This window comes from Terrapene carolina, unplaced genomic scaffold (genome assembly GCF_002925995.2).
Source record: "Terrapene carolina triunguis isolate 2854851 unplaced genomic scaffold, T_m_triunguis-2.0 Scaffold714, whole genome shotgun sequence".
NCBI lineage: Eukaryota > Metazoa > Chordata > Testudines > Emydidae > Terrapene > Terrapene triunguis.
In genome coordinates, this window is record NW_020665065.1 from 22,134,632 (window position 1) to 22,152,719 (window position 18,088).

The 18,088-nt window shown below is 46.1% G+C and overlaps 1 protein-coding gene across 2 annotated transcripts in view; it reads left to right on the forward strand.

Moving 5' to 3' along the window:
• Window positions 1-18,088, forward strand: part of EIF4G3 (eukaryotic translation initiation factor 4 gamma 3) — a 399,442-nt gene that overhangs the window by 265,839 nt on the left and 115,515 nt on the right. For both annotated transcript variants that reach the window (XM_026659916.2, XM_026659925.2), the window contains exon 13: window positions 5,913-6,719. In XM_026659916.2, the coding sequence (XP_026515701.1) occupies window positions 5,913-6,719 (807 nt within the window). The remainder of the gene's footprint in view (window positions 1-5,912; window positions 6,720-18,088) is intronic.

The window sequence follows — 18,088 nt, forward strand, 5'->3', positions numbered from 1 at the left end:
ATAAGGCTACTGCCAGTCATCATCTGGATCCCACGCCCTGGGACAGACTGCAGTATATGCCACTCATCACAGGCAAGGTTGGGTTGGACCTGCTGCCTCGCTCTATAGCCGGGCTGCCCTCTGCAACCCCCAGTACCTATTTGCCTTATGCTAGGCCACAGCCTGGGGCTTTCCAGGCTGGAGCTCCCCGGCTCCTCTGCCTTTCCCCAGCCCTGCTTCACTCAGGGAGAACGCAGAGAGAGACTGCTGAGCTCCTGGCTCCCAGACTCTTATACAGGCCAGCTGTGGCCTGACTGGGGTGTGGCCCAGCTGCGGCTGTTTCCCCAATCAGCCCAGCTTTTAGAGCTGCAGCCCTCTCCAAGGCTGCTTTTACCCCTGCAGCCCTCTTTCAGGGCTGATTTCAAGCCCTTCAGGGCAGGAGCGGGTGTCCACCCCACTACAGATTCCAAAAAAAGAAAGCAAGAAAAACAAATACAAATGCTTACAAGATCATTGGGTTCCCAGAAAAGATAGGCAGAGCTTTGTAAGTTGTATAGAGGAACAGTTGCGGCTTAAGTGTCCAATCATATATCTGTTAAGTTCGCCTCTTGTATTACTCTCCATCCTTCCTTTTAGATTGATTAGGTCTGTCTTAGCCTCTATATTTTTATAGGGTCTAATTAAATTCAGTTTTGCAGGTTATATTACAGGGTCTCAGAGGCACTAAAGCCACTACTGTTGTTATAAGTTCTCAAAATTACAAGGGCCCTTGTATTAAAAAAAAAAAAAAGTTTATTCTGAATCCTAACCACTCCCCAGATCTGAGATGTTGCAATTATTCCCCTCTTCCTACAATTACCAGAGGCAGTTCTGCCTTTGCATCAGATTCTTTACTTTCCCATGTGCAGAGCAGGTCAGCTCTCCGACCTCATCCATTAGCAATCCTAGAACTTATTTAGAATTTAGAACTTATTTTGGATTTACACTAAACAAAATCTCCCTACATCTTTAGGAGGTCAAAGTTTCTGGAGTTCTGTCCTCTAAATGGAGCCACCTGCCAAGTTTCTTCTCTCCATTTATTTCCCACTCCTCTAAAAATGGTGGAGAAGGCTAAATGAAATGGGCAAAAAATCAAGAGATCCTCTCAGGAACCAAAGAACTCACAACCACGCTCTGTCTGCAAACCTGTATTCTGCTCAGCATCTGGACATCATGCTGAGGCCTCCATATCCTTCCCCACACCAACTGTAATACCTCCAGAGGTACCTCCATAAGGTCAAATCAGTCCTCGGCACTCAAATCATCCCTTAACTTGCATATTAAGGGATGAGGAGAACCACAGTGAAACCTAAGAGTCCTTCCTACCAAAGAAGGGACTCAGTTTACCCGGGGGCAAAATATGAGTTTGAACCACTAGGGGGAAGCTCAGACCCAAAAGTGGAGCCAATTGTTCCAGTCCAAATCATCAGTATGACTGCAGCTGGTTGACTTCCAATCCAGAAAAATGCCTAGGGGTCAGGGTATTCCACATATCAAAGACTTAGATCTAATGACTTTTGACAGGTGAGTATAGGAAATATTGCAACACAGATGCTTCCTCAAGCTCAAGGCACCTCAAAATCCTTTTTTGTCCCCTCTTGAAGCTTGAGAGATGTCATAATACATCAAACCATTCTGCATACAATCTCACGTCTCCTAGAGCTGAGTCAGTTGAACCTGTCCCTCAAGCAAAAAGGTGCTCAGGGTTCTACTCCAGATTCTTTAAAGTACAAAAACAATGAGGAATTCGAACCATGTGAGATTTCAAAAGAGAGCAAACAAGTCAATGAAGGTGACGAAATTCAGTATGGAAATGCTTTCTTCTGATAATACTGGAATCACTTGAGGAGACCAATAGAGGTTGCTGGACTTTACAGAAGCTTTATCTGTGTTTTAGTTAGGCCCTGTGATTGGAAAATTCTCTGCTTTGCCAACAGAAATCATCACTGCTGATACAAAATGGTCTTTCTGCCTTCCATAGTTTTCATGAAGATATTGGTGGGTGATGCTAACCAGATTGGAGAGTTTAGGATTTGAACGACAGTCATCAGAACTGATACCAAGAGACCTTGCAGCAAGTAATTCTGGCAGTGCTCTTCAGGCACTGGGGTTTGTGACAAACTTGAAAGAAAATCTCCGGGACTCTCTTGATGCAAGGAGGGCTCTAGTCCTCTCAAGTTAGAGGATGTTTTTGACAAGGTTCAAGTACTTATCCATGGGATATCACAGAACCGAGTGACATAAATCTGTCTTATGCAGCTCCCTGATCTTCTATTCTCATGCATAGCGATTACTCCATGGGCAAGAGTGCCCATGAAAGAACTTCAGAGATTCCTCTTATGGGCTTGGAATGATTCCCAAGCAAGGTAATGAAAAGTAAAGATGCTGCCCAGTGTGATCAAGTCCCCCAGGTGACGGAAGCAGGAAATCCCTGTAATAGTAGAAGTAGAACTCAGAGATGATTTAGAGCATCAGTTTCGTAGCGGTAAGAGAATTCAGGTGGGCTGTTCAGCACTTCTCTGATCACCTGAGAAAAGTGCATGTCTTGGTTTAATCACAAAAACATGTACAAAAACCTAAAATATTGAGATTATGTCTAAACCTGGAAGCAATGCAGATCCTCTCCTGGATGGAGTGTCACTTAGCCTCCCTTAAGATGAGCCACATAAAAGGGATTTGCAACACAAATGCAAGCTGGCTACCCTGTCGGCAGGTAAACAACTCAGAGTAGTCCCTGAATCAAGGTGGACCTGTTCACATTCAGTCAAAATGTGAAAATAAGGCCTTTCTTCATCAGAAAAGCAGACCAGAAATCACTGGGAAAAGATGCTTTGACTCAAGGAGGGTTGAATCTGTTTCTATATGCTTTCTCTCCTCTTCTGTTACTAGGAAGAGTAATTCCAAAGATCAAGAAAGAGGAAGCTATGGCCATTCTCATTATCCCAGACAAAATCTCCTCTCTTATCTCAGGGCCCCCTTCTATTATTTGAACCTGACAGCGTGGCTTATGAATGGCATCTCCTAAACAAGATGGGATACTCATCTAAAGGAATAAATTATTCTCCTAGCCTGCCATAGGCTTTTTTGCCTACATGAAGGTAATGCTGAGCCCTGGAACCTCATGGACAAGTCTGAACTGCATCTTGTATATTTTAGGAAAAGAAGTCTAGCTTGAGTGTCTCCGATTGGAGGAGAGATCAGTCCCAGAAAGGAAATTGTTGGGTAACAAATTTTCCATTATCTTTGGTCATATCTAATTCTATATTTATTCTGAGGGAACATAATGCAATTTTAGAATTGTAGCAGTGCAAAGCACAGTGAAGTCACTCTCGATAGGAGCGCTGAAACATATTACTTCTGGCTATTCCAGCATTTGGAGATCCCATTTATTTCTTAATGATTCATAATGAATAAATTTAGTATTTCAAAATATCCACTTTTTAATAGTTTTGTAAAAATTATTTCTCTGGGTGGTAGAATGGTTTTGGTCTTGTTCCATGTGTGAATGAATAGAGGTGCTAGACTAGTCCCTGAGTGTAGTTCCCAAACTGTTATACGCTGTCATGTAGTGCCCAAAAGCAGCTCTTTACACCATTCCGAGTCCATCCCAAGATTTTGGATAGACAACAAATAGATCATGTTCAGAAGAGATCCAATCCATCCTTAATAAAAATAGGGAATCCTCTACAAGGAAGCATTATACTGCCAAATGGAAGCGGTTCTCCCTCTGCTATCAGCAATGTCACTTACCTCCAGAGGAACCCAGGACCCTCTGGACTATCTATCCATAAAGGCATCGAGTCTTTCCATTAGTTCACTGTGCATACATTTAGCAGCTACTAATGCCTTCTATCCCCTGGTGGAGAACTGCTCTGTTTTCACCTATCCTACAACTCTGAGGATCTTAAAAGGTATCATCAGAACATTTCCCCTGGTATTAAAACCTATATCTGCCTAGGACCTGAACCTGACACTGTCAGTGCTTATGAACCTGCCATTCAAGCCTTTGGCCACTTCTTCTGTTTTACACCTTTCTATGAAAATGGCCTTCCTACCAGCAATCACTTCTGCCAGGAGAATGGGTGAGCTCAGGGCCCTCATGGCGGACTCTCCCTACTTAATCTTTCACAGGGATAAAGTGTCCTTGAGATTTCATCCCAAGTTCATCCCTAAGGTTCACTCTGATTTTCACTTGAATCGAACTGTCCACTTCCTCTTTTTCCACCCAGAATTTTACATCAACAAGGATACAGAAGATTCTATTCACTGGGTGTCCACAGAGCTTTAGCCTGCTATTTGCAAAGGACAGAGCCCTTTGGGAAATCTGAGACTCTTTGTTTCCATTACTGAGCAAATGAAGGGAAAGCCCGTCTCTTTGTAAAGACCCTTTAAATAGATTTTGTGCTACATCCTCCTTTGCTATGAGCTCATAGAGTCCTTTCCCCACAGGTGTCAGGGCTGCTCAATTTCTGCAAGGAATTCCCCTCTTAGAAATCTGTAGAGTAGCGACATGGGACTAGACTTTATGCCCTTGTTCAAGCCTTATGTCCTTGTTCAAGCTTCATCCGTGGATTCCTCCTTTGGTTCAACGATCTTTCTATCTGTGGTGTAACATACTTCCTCACACCGTCCTCCTCAATGAGTACTGCTTGGGAGTCACCCACAGTAAACACCCTTAGGGACAAGCACTCAAAAACAAAAGGAAAGGTTATTTACCTTATAGTAACTGGAGTTTGAGCTGTGTGGTCCCTGTGGGTATTCATGACCTTCCCTCCGTCCCCTCTGCATGAATCCTCACTTTATTCACTGTAGTGTAGGAACTGGAGAGGTGGTCGGTGCCCTTTATGCCCTTGGTTCAGAGCACAGGGAGGTGTAGGGCACAGATGTGGACCAACTGCTACTGAAAAATCTTTTGATCTCAGGCACATAGAGTGCATGTGCAACCACAGTGAATACCCATAAGAACCACACATCTCAAATAATGCATTACGATAAGGTAATTCATCTTACTTTTTCCAACCCAGACTGATGTCTTTCACCAGCATACCTCAAAATGAAATAGAACCTCTCTTCAGTGGAAGCCATACTTAAATCCCCTTCATTTTCAGTTTTACTTGGGATAAATTTTAATTTTCACTGCTAGAATTTAAAACAAAAGTGTAAGGGTAGAGTGTAATAAGTCTTTTCTGATATCCTGAAGGTCTGAGGAATTTAGAAACTTAAGATAGTTTGTTTTATTACTTGTCAAATTATCTCACTTCTTAATAATAGCATGGTGTTTTGCATCCTTAAAGCAATAAACAAATTACTAATCATCACAACACTCTACTCAAGTAGGCAAATAGTAGTATTCCTATTTTACAAATAGAGAAAGCTAGAGCTGTGACTTGCTGAAGGCCACAGAGTGATTCATTTTTAGAATGAATTTCAGAATGTTATAGTTCCTGGGTCTCAGTGTTACACTCTGTCCACTAACCCGTTCTGTCCTCTTCCATTTAACTTACATTTATTTTTGTTTTGTGGTCATTGTCATTTTTATGAAGAAGAGTCCTGTTTTGAGCAACAAAACCTCTGTAGGTTTCCAAAATTAACAAACATGTCTTCCGTAGTTAAGGTTTCTAAGTATGTTTTGCTGAAGAGAAGGGTGATTTCTTGAAAAGACTTTTGTTCTTAAAACTTCAACTGTCCATTAAATATTAAAGTTCTCTGAGAGTCTTGGTTCTCACTTTAGATTTAAAGGTTAGCTGCTGCTTCTGCAGTTCTTCCAAGGAGCTCCTGGAATAATGGACAGAACCCAGGGTGGGGCAATTAAAAGGACCCTAAGCATGGCTAGTTAAAACTAAATTGGTAAACTAATCTGTCCTTGTAATGTTGTTGTTTTTTTTCTTCCGTAGAAGAGAAGCCAAAACCAGATCCAGTATTAAAATCTCCTTCCCCAGTCCTCAGACCAGAGCCTAGTGGGGAGAAAAAAGATCAAGCTGACCAGACATCTGAGGCTGCCTCAGTGGAATCACCACCAGAAATTCCTCTTGCTGCATCGCCAGTCCCTCTTGTTCCTATTGCAGTTGTTACTGCTGCTGTTGCTGTTTCTAGTAAATCTGCATTCACAGCTGACTCAGAGGAGAGATGTGAACTAACTTCCCCGAAAGAGGAAACAATGCCTATATCCAATGCCACACCCTGCACAGAAGAATCAGACCTTTCACCAACAGAAGAGGCTGATGCTGACATGTGCAAGGAGCCTAGTACTGTAGCAACTAGTGATATTCCAGTGACTGCTAGTACTAATCTAATTAATGAAATTAATGGAGTTAATGAAAAAGTAACTGCTACAAACGGCATAGCAGAAATAGTTCAACAGGAAGTTGCACCATTGACTGTTGAATTGGAGATTTTGGAAGGCTTTCCTGCAGAAGTGGAAAGTGTACCATCTTCCATTGCTCTTTCCACCTCTCCCTCTCCTCCTCTAACTCCTCCTATTCCTGTTTCTGCTGCTGTTACCACTACAACACCTCCTTCCTCTCCTCCTCCAATTTCCCTCCCTGCTGTTCAGGGAGATTTACATGGAGAGGAGAGCAGAAGAACTACCCTTAATGAAGTTGTAAAAGATACTCAAAACAAAGAAGAGGTAGAAGCAGATGGGCAACCAGAGGAGAATGCAGCGTCTCAGAATTTAAACTCCAGGAAGAACCCTGTAGCAGGTAAGTTCTTGACATTGTGGTCCAGCATGCATTAAACTTGAGGACAGAGGGAAAGGGGGGTAATTTGGGTACAATTGTTAATCAGTGTTGTTCCTTCACCTTCCCTCTGTCCCCAGTGTTGTTCCTTCACCTTCCCTCTGTCCCCACCCCTGCATCTAGCATGTACCAAATCACCACTGGTTTAATCAGAGAATGTTAATCCTTATTAATAAGCACATCCAGGAAAACTAATGAGGTTATTACTGTTTGTTATATTATGTAACTCTGATCTTCATATAAATGATAGGTTATTAGATGTTCCATAAGAATGTGTTATTTATTAAATATATCCTAGGATTTGTTCACTTCATATCAGCTACTGGTTTATTTTGTTTCAATGGGGGCAGGGGACAGAACTGCATCCTATGTGTGTCCAGCCAGGAAACCTGAAAGACATCACTCTCCTTCTCTCTAACATCAGCTGGCTGGCTGAACAACCAGCTCCTTTTGATTTGTCATCCTGCACCAAAACCAGCTGTAATATTCATCAGTCCTTGAATTCTTGAGAGTGAACCTTCTGAGCAAGCTATTTCGTAGCCTTGCGTTTTGGACAACAATGTCAAAAAAATGATATTTCTGAAAGTGATAAGTGAGTTGAAAATTTATGTGCTTTAGATGGCTGAAATGCCAAGTGTAACACACTAGATCTACCCATCCTAACTTAATTAACAGTGCATCCATTTCCACTACAAAAGTAATGTTACAATCAGGGCGGGTGCAAGGATGTTTCGCGCCCTAGGCGAAACTTCCACCTTGCGCCTCCCCCCCTTCCCCCCCCGCCCCGGGGCGGCCCCCCCCCCCCCCCCCCCCCCCCCCCCCGGCAGATCCCCCCGGCCCAGGGAGCCCTGCGGCAGTTCCCTGCCCCAGCTCACCTCTGCTCTGCCTCCTCCCCGCGCACGCCATCGCCGCTCCACTGCTCCCGCCTCCCAGGCTTGCGGCACCAATCAGCTGTTTGGTGCCGCAAGCCTGGGAGGGAGAGAAGCAGAGCGGGGCGGCGTGCTTAGGGGAGGAGGCGGAGCAGAGGTGAGCTGGGGCGGGGAGTTCCCCTGCATGCCGCTCCCCACCCCCTTACTTGCTGCAGGCGGCCCTCCCCGCGCCCCCCTGCCCCAGCTCCCTCCGCCTAAATGCCGACGACGACCGGGACGGCCGAAGATCCGGTCGCCGCCGAAGGACCCGAAATGCCGCCCCCCAAATGCTAGCGCCCTAGGTGACCGCCTAGGTCGCCTAATGGGTTGCACCGGCCCTGGTTACAATATACCCTGTCACGTAACCAAAATGGTCTTCCCTGTTCAAGAGACTTTATGGTTATACCATATTTCAATATTCCTGTATTTAAAAAAAAACAACCCAAAACTATACATAGTAGTCCAGGAAGGTTGAAAATTATTTATGAATGATTTGGAACCCAGAAATTAGATGCAAAACCTCTGTAATTACTTCTACAACCTGCATTTTTGTCCCAGAATTGTTAACTACATTTGGTTTAAACTTTCCTATAAGAACTTTGTGGTTCTAACTTTAAAGTTGCATCTGAAGAAGTGAGGTTTTTTTTACCCATGAAAGCTTATGCCCAAATAAATCTGTTAGTCTTTAAGGTGCCACTGGACTCCTTGTTGTTTTTGTGATACAGACTAACACGGCTACCCCCTGATATTTAAATAGATTAGTTCAACCAGGTTTTTTTATTTGCTGCATTTGCTTCATTTTATGTGGAAGGTTATTGTTTCTGAAAGGGTGGAAAAATTGTGAATCAGTGGATGATTTGGATTTAGCTATTCTAAAGTAATGTTGGGTATGATATGCATAGGTTTGTTTAATAGGTAATAGGTAATTGCTAAAGCACCTAAGTGTGTTATTTCCATTAATCAACAGTGCTTACTGCAAGGTTTGTGTGTGTGTTTTTGGGGGAGGGGGAGCGTTAATTGTGTAAAATATTCTTTACATGAAACTGAAAAAGTTTGTTCATTTTTTGTTATTGAAGGACAAGAGGAAATGAGAAAAATTTAAAGATTTTTCTGATATTACACATTATTTTTTCCCAAATCATAGTTATTTTAAAGCCTGCCAGCCTGAAACCTATAGGGCCAGATTCTGTCCTTGGATGATCAAATGTGGCTCCCATTAGATTAGAGTGAAGTATCTGTGGGCAAAATTTTACCTGTAATTTCATTACGCTTACAGTAGTTACCTTTCACTTCTAGACCTCTCCTTCTGCATTGGTCCTACTGCTACTTTCAGAAGAGTTTCAGTCACAGATAGACCACTTCAGCTTTCAAGTTTTAGGCATCAGAACAGAGGTAGTCAATAGGCAGACCGTGGGCCAAATCCGGACTGCCAGAGACTTTAGAACAGACCCTGAAATCTTTTATTTACTTATTATTGTTGTTTTTTTATATTATGTTCTCTGGAGTCAGCACCTTGACCAAGAAATGTGGACCATGACAAAAAACAATTGACTGCCCCTGCATCAGAAGTTCCTAAGGGGTTCTAAAACCTGTTATGTACAGAGACAAAGTGAACTTGAACAGGAAAAAATCATTACGATTTTCTCTCTATTTATATTTTACCCTTTCACAAATGCATCTATAAATGTGTAATGGCATTAATTAATTACATTTACTGTATTATTTTCTGATATGAAATTACTTCTGTGAAAAGCTGTGAGATGGCGGAAAATGATGCCATATTCTTGTAAATAATTTGCATGCTGGATCTAAACAGGCTCTTCACCATCCGTATAACATGAGATATATTTTTTAGTTAATAATTTTCTTCTGCCTTCTCCTGTTTTAAATTTTTCATTGCTCTTGCAATAACAGTCTTCTCTCAGTCTAAGCCACTTCATAACACACACTTAATTTCTTCATTGGTTCAATAGTGGAATAGGACTACTCGTGTAAGTAACAATTTATATGATCAGCTCCTAAATTATAGGATTGTAGTTTGCTTTTAGATGAACCACAGTTTAAACTCTAAATTTTTATATACAACATTTTGTTTTTTTATAATGAAGATTTTAATTTTAATGCTTTAATTTCATTATTGGTAAATAGCCCAACACAGTCTCTGAAAAAATGTTTTTAGGAATATGGAAAAAAGTATTTCTCAGGTTTTGTGTAACCTTTCTTGAAGTTCTGATTCTTTTTCAAGTGCTGGTCCTTATATGAATTCCAAATGCTGGTGTGCATGCGCACCATGCGCCAGAGCCGGAACTGTTCTTAGTAATGTCTGTTTACCCCCCTCCCCTCCCCTCCCACTTGCGTCATGCATCGGCACGTGGCGCATCCAAGGCTTTAAGATGTTGTGCGGGTTGACACCACTCCAGTTCCCTCTGGAACATGGCCACAGTTGGAACCCCTTGTTCCTATGTGCTCTTAGTCACCTAAGAGTATTGTGTTCAACCCTTTGTAACTATATATAGTTCCCATTTTCCTCCTCTTTAGTTAGTTAGTTGTACATTCTTAGTATATAGTTAAGTTATTGGACTTTTCCCTTTGGGGACTTCTCCACCCTTCCCGGCCCGGTCCCATCAAGCTAGCTTCAAAAACTGCACCTTGTGCCCTTGCTCCTTCTCAGTGAGCGACAAGAGCACCTGTTGCCTCTACTGCCTGGGTGAAGCCCATATAGTTTCCTGCTGCTCCATTTGCCACTCATTTCCATCACAGCCCCGAGCAGGTCATGAATTTCATCTCCGTAACTTTTTAATGGAGGAGGCAATGTGCCCACGTGCTCAACAAGACCTGGCTCCAACGGAACCACCAGAGTGACGCCCATCACCGGTGGTAAGTGCCTCACCGGGTTCCTCATATGCAGCACTGCCACACCCACTAAAGACCCACCACATGCACAAGAAGCACAGGCACAAGGGCGGCTCCCTGACTGTGACCGCCTCAAAACGACGCATTTCCTCCACGAACCGGGATTGGTCAGATGAGAAGTCGCATGCTGCATCAGAAGGTCTGGCTTCGACTTTGGGCCCGAAGAGAGTGCACACGGAACACCGCTTCAAATTCCACCATTTACCATCGGCCCCATCTATTCCGGCAGCAGCAACTTCTACCTCGCTCCTGGCACCGTCAATTCCGTTGGGACCCTCGGGCTTGATGCACCCAGTCCCATGCACTCCAGGCTGTATATCGCCTCTCACACAGTTGGCGGAACTTATATTACCCTTCGCAGGTACTCTGCTGTGCTCCGGACTCCCTTCTCTAATCAATGAACCCCTTGTCCTCCATCATTCTCCACTGGCTCCGGGACATATGAGCCCCTCTTGCTCTTCAACCATCCTCCTCCACCATGCCTGGCAGCATCGGTCCCACCAGTGCCGACAGCTCCTCTCTTTCCAGAACCCTTGGCTGATCTACCGACTCGGACACGGCCCTTTCCCCGGCCCGCTCTGACAGTCCTGATCCTCGGCACCCTCTGGACTACACTCCTGTGTCTGACTCCTGGTCCCGATACCCATAGGCACCGCTGATGCATGGCAACCCATACTCCTGACCTAACTGGCCGTCATGGGATCCCTAGCATCATCATGGTACACATCGCCCACACCGTGCATCTCCTTCCCATACAGCCACCATCCTGGATGAACCCTTGGATGTTCCTGCTCCATCGGCACCGCCGGTCCTGACCGCACCTCCAGAACCACCCATCCCTATGGGCACTTCGTCACCAGACGATGCCCTTATTCCGTGATCCCTTTCACATCCGGATGATCACACACAATATCAGTCCCTGCTCCATCGCATGGCTACTGCCCTCAACCTTCCGGTGGAAGATGTTCAAGACCCTCAGGACCAATTCCTGGACATCCTTCAACTTCCCAGTCCCTCTCATACAGCCTTATCCATCCACACTGCCATACTGCAAGGCGGTGCCATACTGCAAGGCAGTGTGGCATATGCTCGCCTCCTGCTCCCCTACACCAAAGCAGGCAGAACGTCAATACTTGGTTCCTTCTAAGGGCACAGACTTTCTGTGCTAATTGGCTGTAAAATGCTAGCAAACCAGAATGGTAACTTTTTACATCTACTTTGTAAGATATAAATCACTTCAAAAGATCAAGGCAATGGAGAATGATGTCCATGCTCCACATTCCAGTTTAACTCTACTTTCCGTTGCAATGGAACATCTCACTTCATCCAGTATAATTATGTAGTTACTTATTTGTATTCTGACAGTTCTCTTTATGAATGAGGAGTGGAAGAACACGAGATACTATGTCATAAGAAATCAGCCATCATATATTTGTTTGTTTTCTCCAGTGGTTTTCTGGACCCTAAATGATAGTTGTGGAACAGAGAGCCTTGGTGCATGGGGTATTTAAATTACTGTTAAACCAGATGTGCAATATTATCACAAAAATTTACCAGCCCAGATACAAACATTACTCCCATAATAATGAAAAAGTAATGCTACTTTACTCATTAAAAAAACAAACAAACAAACAAACAAAAAATATCTCTCTCTCCAGGCAAATGGGTGAGTAATTTACATTTAATGTCATTAATGTAACAATAACTGTAATAGATTGCATATTGCAACTTTGTAGTATGCCAGTGTGCAGTGTATACTGTGCTAAAAGGTGTGTGTATGTGTTTGAATGTATAATGTTTGTACAAAAATGCAATCACATGTACCACTTGCCTGTTGTGGTGATATCCATACAATTAATTCAATTCACCGTGGGCTTTTGGCCACCTCACCTTCACTCTACCTAATAATCAAACTCCACAAGGACTATTTCTAACATTTCAAATCTCTGAGGATCTTCACGAATAAATTGTTTTTTAAAATGGCATGTTTTCTTCTGTCCCTCTTCCCCAACATGTGAAATTTCTTCTTTCTATAGTAAAGAATAGAATTATCAGACACATAGATGAACATGATTTGTTGGGGCATAGTCAACATGTTTTTTGTAAAGGGAAATCATGTCTCACCAATCTTCTAGAAGTCTTTGAGGAGGTCGACAAGCATGTGGACCAAGGAGATCCAGTGGATATAGTGTACTTAGATTTTCAGAAACCCTTTGACAAGGTCCCTCACCAAAGGCTCTTAGGCACGGTAAGCTGTCATGGGATAAGAGGGAAGGTCCTCTCATGGATCAGTAACTGGTTAAAAGATAGGAAGCAAAGGATAGGAATAAATTGTTAGTTTTCAGAATGGACAGAGGTAAATAGTGATATCCCCTTAGGGGTCTGTACTGTGTCCAATCCTATTCAACATATTCATAAATGATCTGGAAAAAGGGTGGTTCTTTGAGTGCTTGCCCATGTCTATTCCATTGTGTGTGTGCATGTGCCCATATTTTTGTAGATTTTTTGCCTTAGCGGTATCCATAGGACCAGCTGTGGCGCCCCCTTTAGTGGCAACGTGGATGCTAGGTGCTCTCTCCAGATGGCATGGGATGCGACAGACTCAGTGGCTAGGATGGTTGCGGCAGCAGTGGTTGTGAGGTGCAGCTCCTGGCTTCGCACCACTGGTCTGTCCCAAGAGATGCAGACCTCTATCCAGGACCTTCCATTTGATGGGAATGGTCTCTTTTTGGAGCAGACTGATGCGAGGCTGCATGGGTTAAAGGACACTGGGGCCACCCTTCACTCGCTGGGCATGCATATGCCACAGTCTGCATGGAACTAGTTCCGGCCGCCTCTGCCATGAAGACCGTGACAGCCTCGTCAAGGGTCTGCAAGGAGAAGGGATAGAGAAACGAGCTTTAGTTGTTGCCACCCTTCCTCCTCCCACTCACCCTCGCCATCCAGCCAAGCATCCCAGGGGCCAGAAGCGCTCATTTTGAAAGAGCAACAGAGAGTCCTGTGGCACTTTTAAGACTAACAGATGTATTGGAGCATAAGCTTTCGTGGGTGAATACCCACTTCGTCAGATGCATGTAGGTGCGCTCGAGAGCAACACCCAGTCAGTTCCCCAGATCCACCTTGTTCTTTCCTCAACCGTCTTCGTCCCTATCGTTCGGCCTGGTCACGGGTCACCTCGAACCACTGGGTGCTGGACATAGTATCTCGGGGCTATACTTTGCAATTTTCGCCCCCCCCCCTCTTCCGGGACCCTTCTCACGAGCAACTACTCATCCAAGAGGCTGAGAACCTCCTTTACCTGGGGGCGGTGGAGGAGTTCCCTCGGGACCTGAAGGGAAAAGGGTTCTATTCCCACTACTTCCTAATCCCAAAAGCAAAAGGGGACTTCCGACCCATTCTGGACCTACATCACCTCAACAAGTCTCTCAGAAAGTTGCAGTTTTGCATGGTCTCCCTGGCCTCCATCACCCCCCTCTCTGGATCCGGGAGACTGGTACACCACCCTCGACTTGAAGGATGCTTATTTCCATATTCCCAGGTCACAGACATTTCCTCCATTTCATAGTGAACAGATGCCATTTTCAATTCACGGCACTGCCCTTTGGCCTCTCATCGGCCCCAGGGGTGTTCACAAAATGTATGGCGCCAGTGGCTGCTTACCTGAGACATCAAGGGGTCCAGGTCTTCCCATATCTTGACAACTGGCTCATCAAAGGCAGGTCTCGGGAGCAAGTGCAGAGGAGCCTCAATCTGATGCGTTCCACTTGCTACGACCTGGGCCTGTTAATAAATGAGAAAAAAATCCATCTTAATGCCTGTCCAGCAAATAGAGTTCATTGGCGCGGTTCTCAACTCCACACAAGCCCGAGCCTTCCTTCCGGAAGCGCATTTTCAGGCCATATCGGCCGTGATCTCCCATGTAAAGAACAACCAGCTCACCACAGCTCACACCTGCCTGCGGCTGTTGGGCCACATGGCCATGTGTACATATGTGGTCAGCTATGTTCGGCTCCATCTCCGGCCTCTGCAAGCGTGGCTGGTGTCGGTCTACATACCCAACGTGCATGACCTAGACCTGGTAGTCAGGGTGCCAGACCACATCAGGTTGTCACTGGATTGGTGGTTAGACCCCGGACCGGTGTTGGAGGGAGTCCCCCTCATAACCCCATCCCCATCGTTGACCCTGGTCTCTGATGCTTCAGACCTGGGCGAGCTGAGCACCCAGGGCCACTGGTTGCAGGATGATCTGGCCTTCCACATCAATGTCAGGGAGCTCAGAGCAGTTCGCCTGGCCTACCAGGCTTCCTTGCCCCACCTGAAGGGCAAATGTGGTGCAGGTCCTGATGGACAATATCACCGTGATATATTACATCAACAGGCAGGGCGGTGCCAGGTCTTCGGCCCTTTGTCAAGAAGCTCTCCACCATTGTGTGCAGCATGCCATTCAACTGATAGCCACAGACCTGCTTGGAACCAGGAATGTCTTGGCAGATCATCTCAGCAGGACTTCCTTGTCTCGCCCACAAGTGGTCGCTCCATCTGGAGGTGGTCAGCATAATCTTCCAGGGGTGCGGGACTCCCCAGGCAGAACAGAAAATGCCATGTGTTTTGTTTGATCCGGGGGATGGACAGGGACTCCCTGTCAGACGCCTTTCTCATTCCTTGGTTGGGAGCATTGATGTATGCCTTCCCACCAGTGCCGTTGATTCACAGGGTCCTTGTGAAGATCGAGCAAGACAGGGCGAGAATTATCCTAGTAGCCACCACATGGCCTTGCCAGCACTTGTTAGGCACATTATTGAGCATTTCGGTAGCCGCCCCACTGCAGCTGCCCCTCTGGCCGGATCTGCTGTCCCAGAACTACGGCAGCCTTTTGCACCCGAACCTGGCAGAGCTGCACTTGATGGCTTGGCTACTGCATGGCTAAGTGTGGACAAATGGGCATGCTCGGCCCATGTTCAGCAGGTCTTGCTGGGTAGCAGGAAACCCTTCACCAGAGCGACTAACCTAGCCAAATGGAAAAGGTTCATGTATTGGGCCTCAGAACAGCGTGTTCGGGCCAAGCAGTGCTGCAAGCTGCAAGACTGTGAACTCTGAGTCCAACTCCATTGTAGGTGTGCGCAGACTCACCCGGCAGCGCCTCCTGCTGGTTGTCCTCGGGAATTAGCATCCAGCCTCCGGAGCGCCCTCTTCAAGCCGGTGTCTCGCCACCACTGCTGGCCCCCGTGTCCCTCCCAGGATCCCAGTGCCCCTTTAACTGGACGCTGCCCCCTGGCAGTACCCCCACAGTTCTGGGTCTCCCCCTCCCAGGGGAACCACCACCCACTATCCCCACTTCGCCTCAGTCTTGGCTACTGCCCAGTCTCCATCTAGCCCCCATTCACTGGGGCAGACTGCAGTATAAGTCATTCATCACAGGCAAAGGGGTTCGGACCTGCTGCCTCTGCCCACCCATGGGCTGCCCCATTGTAACCCTGCACCTATTCGGCCTATAGTCAGGCGTGCAGCCTGGGGCTTTCCAGGCTGGAGCTCCCAGCTCCCCTGGCCCTTCCCCAGCCCTGCTCCCAATCTAGGTGTCTTGCTTAGGTCCCTGTAGCCAAGCCCTTCTCCCTCTTCAAGCAGAGGGAGACTGACTGGGCTTCTGGCTCACAGCCTCTTATAGGGGCCAGCTGGGCCTGACTGGGGCATGGCCACAGCTGAGCCTACTTTCCCCAATCAGCCCAGGCTTCTTGCCCCAGCCACAGCCCTCTCCTGGGCTGTTTCAACCCCCTCAGAGCAGGAGCGGGTAACCACCCCGCTACATCCATTGATTCTGCTTGTGAGCTAAGTTCCCTCTAAGCTGTGTGGCCACACAGCTGCCTCTCCCCAAACCCCAGACCTGCCGCGGTACCCCTTTCCCCGCCCCGACACAGCCCAGCGTCGAACCTGATGTGACCGGGGGACAGACACCCCGACCCAGCCCAGCACCAAACCTGCCGTGGCCGGGCGACAGGCGCCCCCTCCCCCGGCCTGAACCTAGGCTGGCCTGGATCTGCCACGGCAGGGAGATTCACCTCTCCCTGCCCCAGCCCAGGTGCTGCTGCGGGGAGAGAGAGCAGGGGGGAAGTCCTCTCCCCACCGTAGCCCTGGGGAGCCCCACTGCACCACCACCCCAGAGCCCGTACCCCCAGATGGAGCCCTCATCCCTCACGCACCCCAACCCTCTGCCCCAACCCTGAGCCCCCTCCCACACTCTGAAACCCTTGGCCCCACTTAGCCACATTAATTTTGTTATGTGCACCAATATGGAGGTGATGTGTCACATATCACCTCCATATTGGTGGACATAACAAAATTCATTCCATATATGGGTGGTAAAAATTAGAGGGAACACTGCTTGTGAGTCACCTAGAATGGAATCGACATGAGCAAGCACTCGAAGAAGAAAAAACTGTTACCTACCTTTCGTAACTGTTGTTCTTCAAGATGTGCTGCTCATGTCCATTCCAATACCCACCCTCCTGCCCCTTTGTTGGAGTTGCCGGCAAGAAGGAACTGAGAGGGTGTAGGGCCGGCAGCGCCTGATATATCAACGCATGAGCGCGGCACTCAAGGGGGTACCAAAGCTGGCCCTATGGCTACCATTAAGGCAGAAATCTCTGACGACTGCACACGTGGGTGCACGCACACCTAGAATGGAATGGACATGAGCAACACATCTTGAAGAGCAACAGTTATGAAAGGTAGGTAACTGTTTTTTAAATAATGAAGTGGCAAAATTTGCAGATGATACTAAACTACTCCAGATATTTAAGTCTAAAGCAGACTGCAAAGAGTTACAAAGGGATCTCACAAAACTGGATGTCTGGGCAACAAAATTGCAGGTGAAATTCAGTATTGACAAATGCAAAATAATGCACATTGGAAAACATAATCCCAACTATATATATAAAATGGTGGGGTCTAAATTAGCTGTTACCACTCAAGAAAGAGATCTTGGAGTCATTGTGGATAATTCTCTGAAAACAGCAGAGTCCTGTGGCACCTATAGACTAACAGACGTATAGGAGCATGAGCTTTCATGCATCCGAAGAAGTGGGTATTCACCCACGAAAGCTCATGCTCCTATATGTCTGTTAGTCTATAGGTGCCATAGGACTCTTTGCTGCTTTTACAGATCCAGACTAACATGGCTACCCCTTTGATACTCTCTGAAAACAGCCACTTTGTGTGTAGCAACGGTCAAAAAAGCTAACTAAATGTTGAGCTTATGCGCAAATAAATTAGTTAGTCTCTAAGGTGCCACAAGTACTCCTCTTTTAACTAAATGTTGGTAATCATTAGGAAAGGGATAGGTAATAAGACAGAAAATATAATATTGCTTCTATATAAATCCCTGGTATGTCCACATGTTGACTACTGCGTGCAGATGTGGTCGCCCCCTCTCAAAAAAGATATATTGGAATTGGAAAAGGTACAGAAAAGGGCAAGAAAAATATTAGGGTTATAGGACAGCTTCTGTGTGAGGAGAGA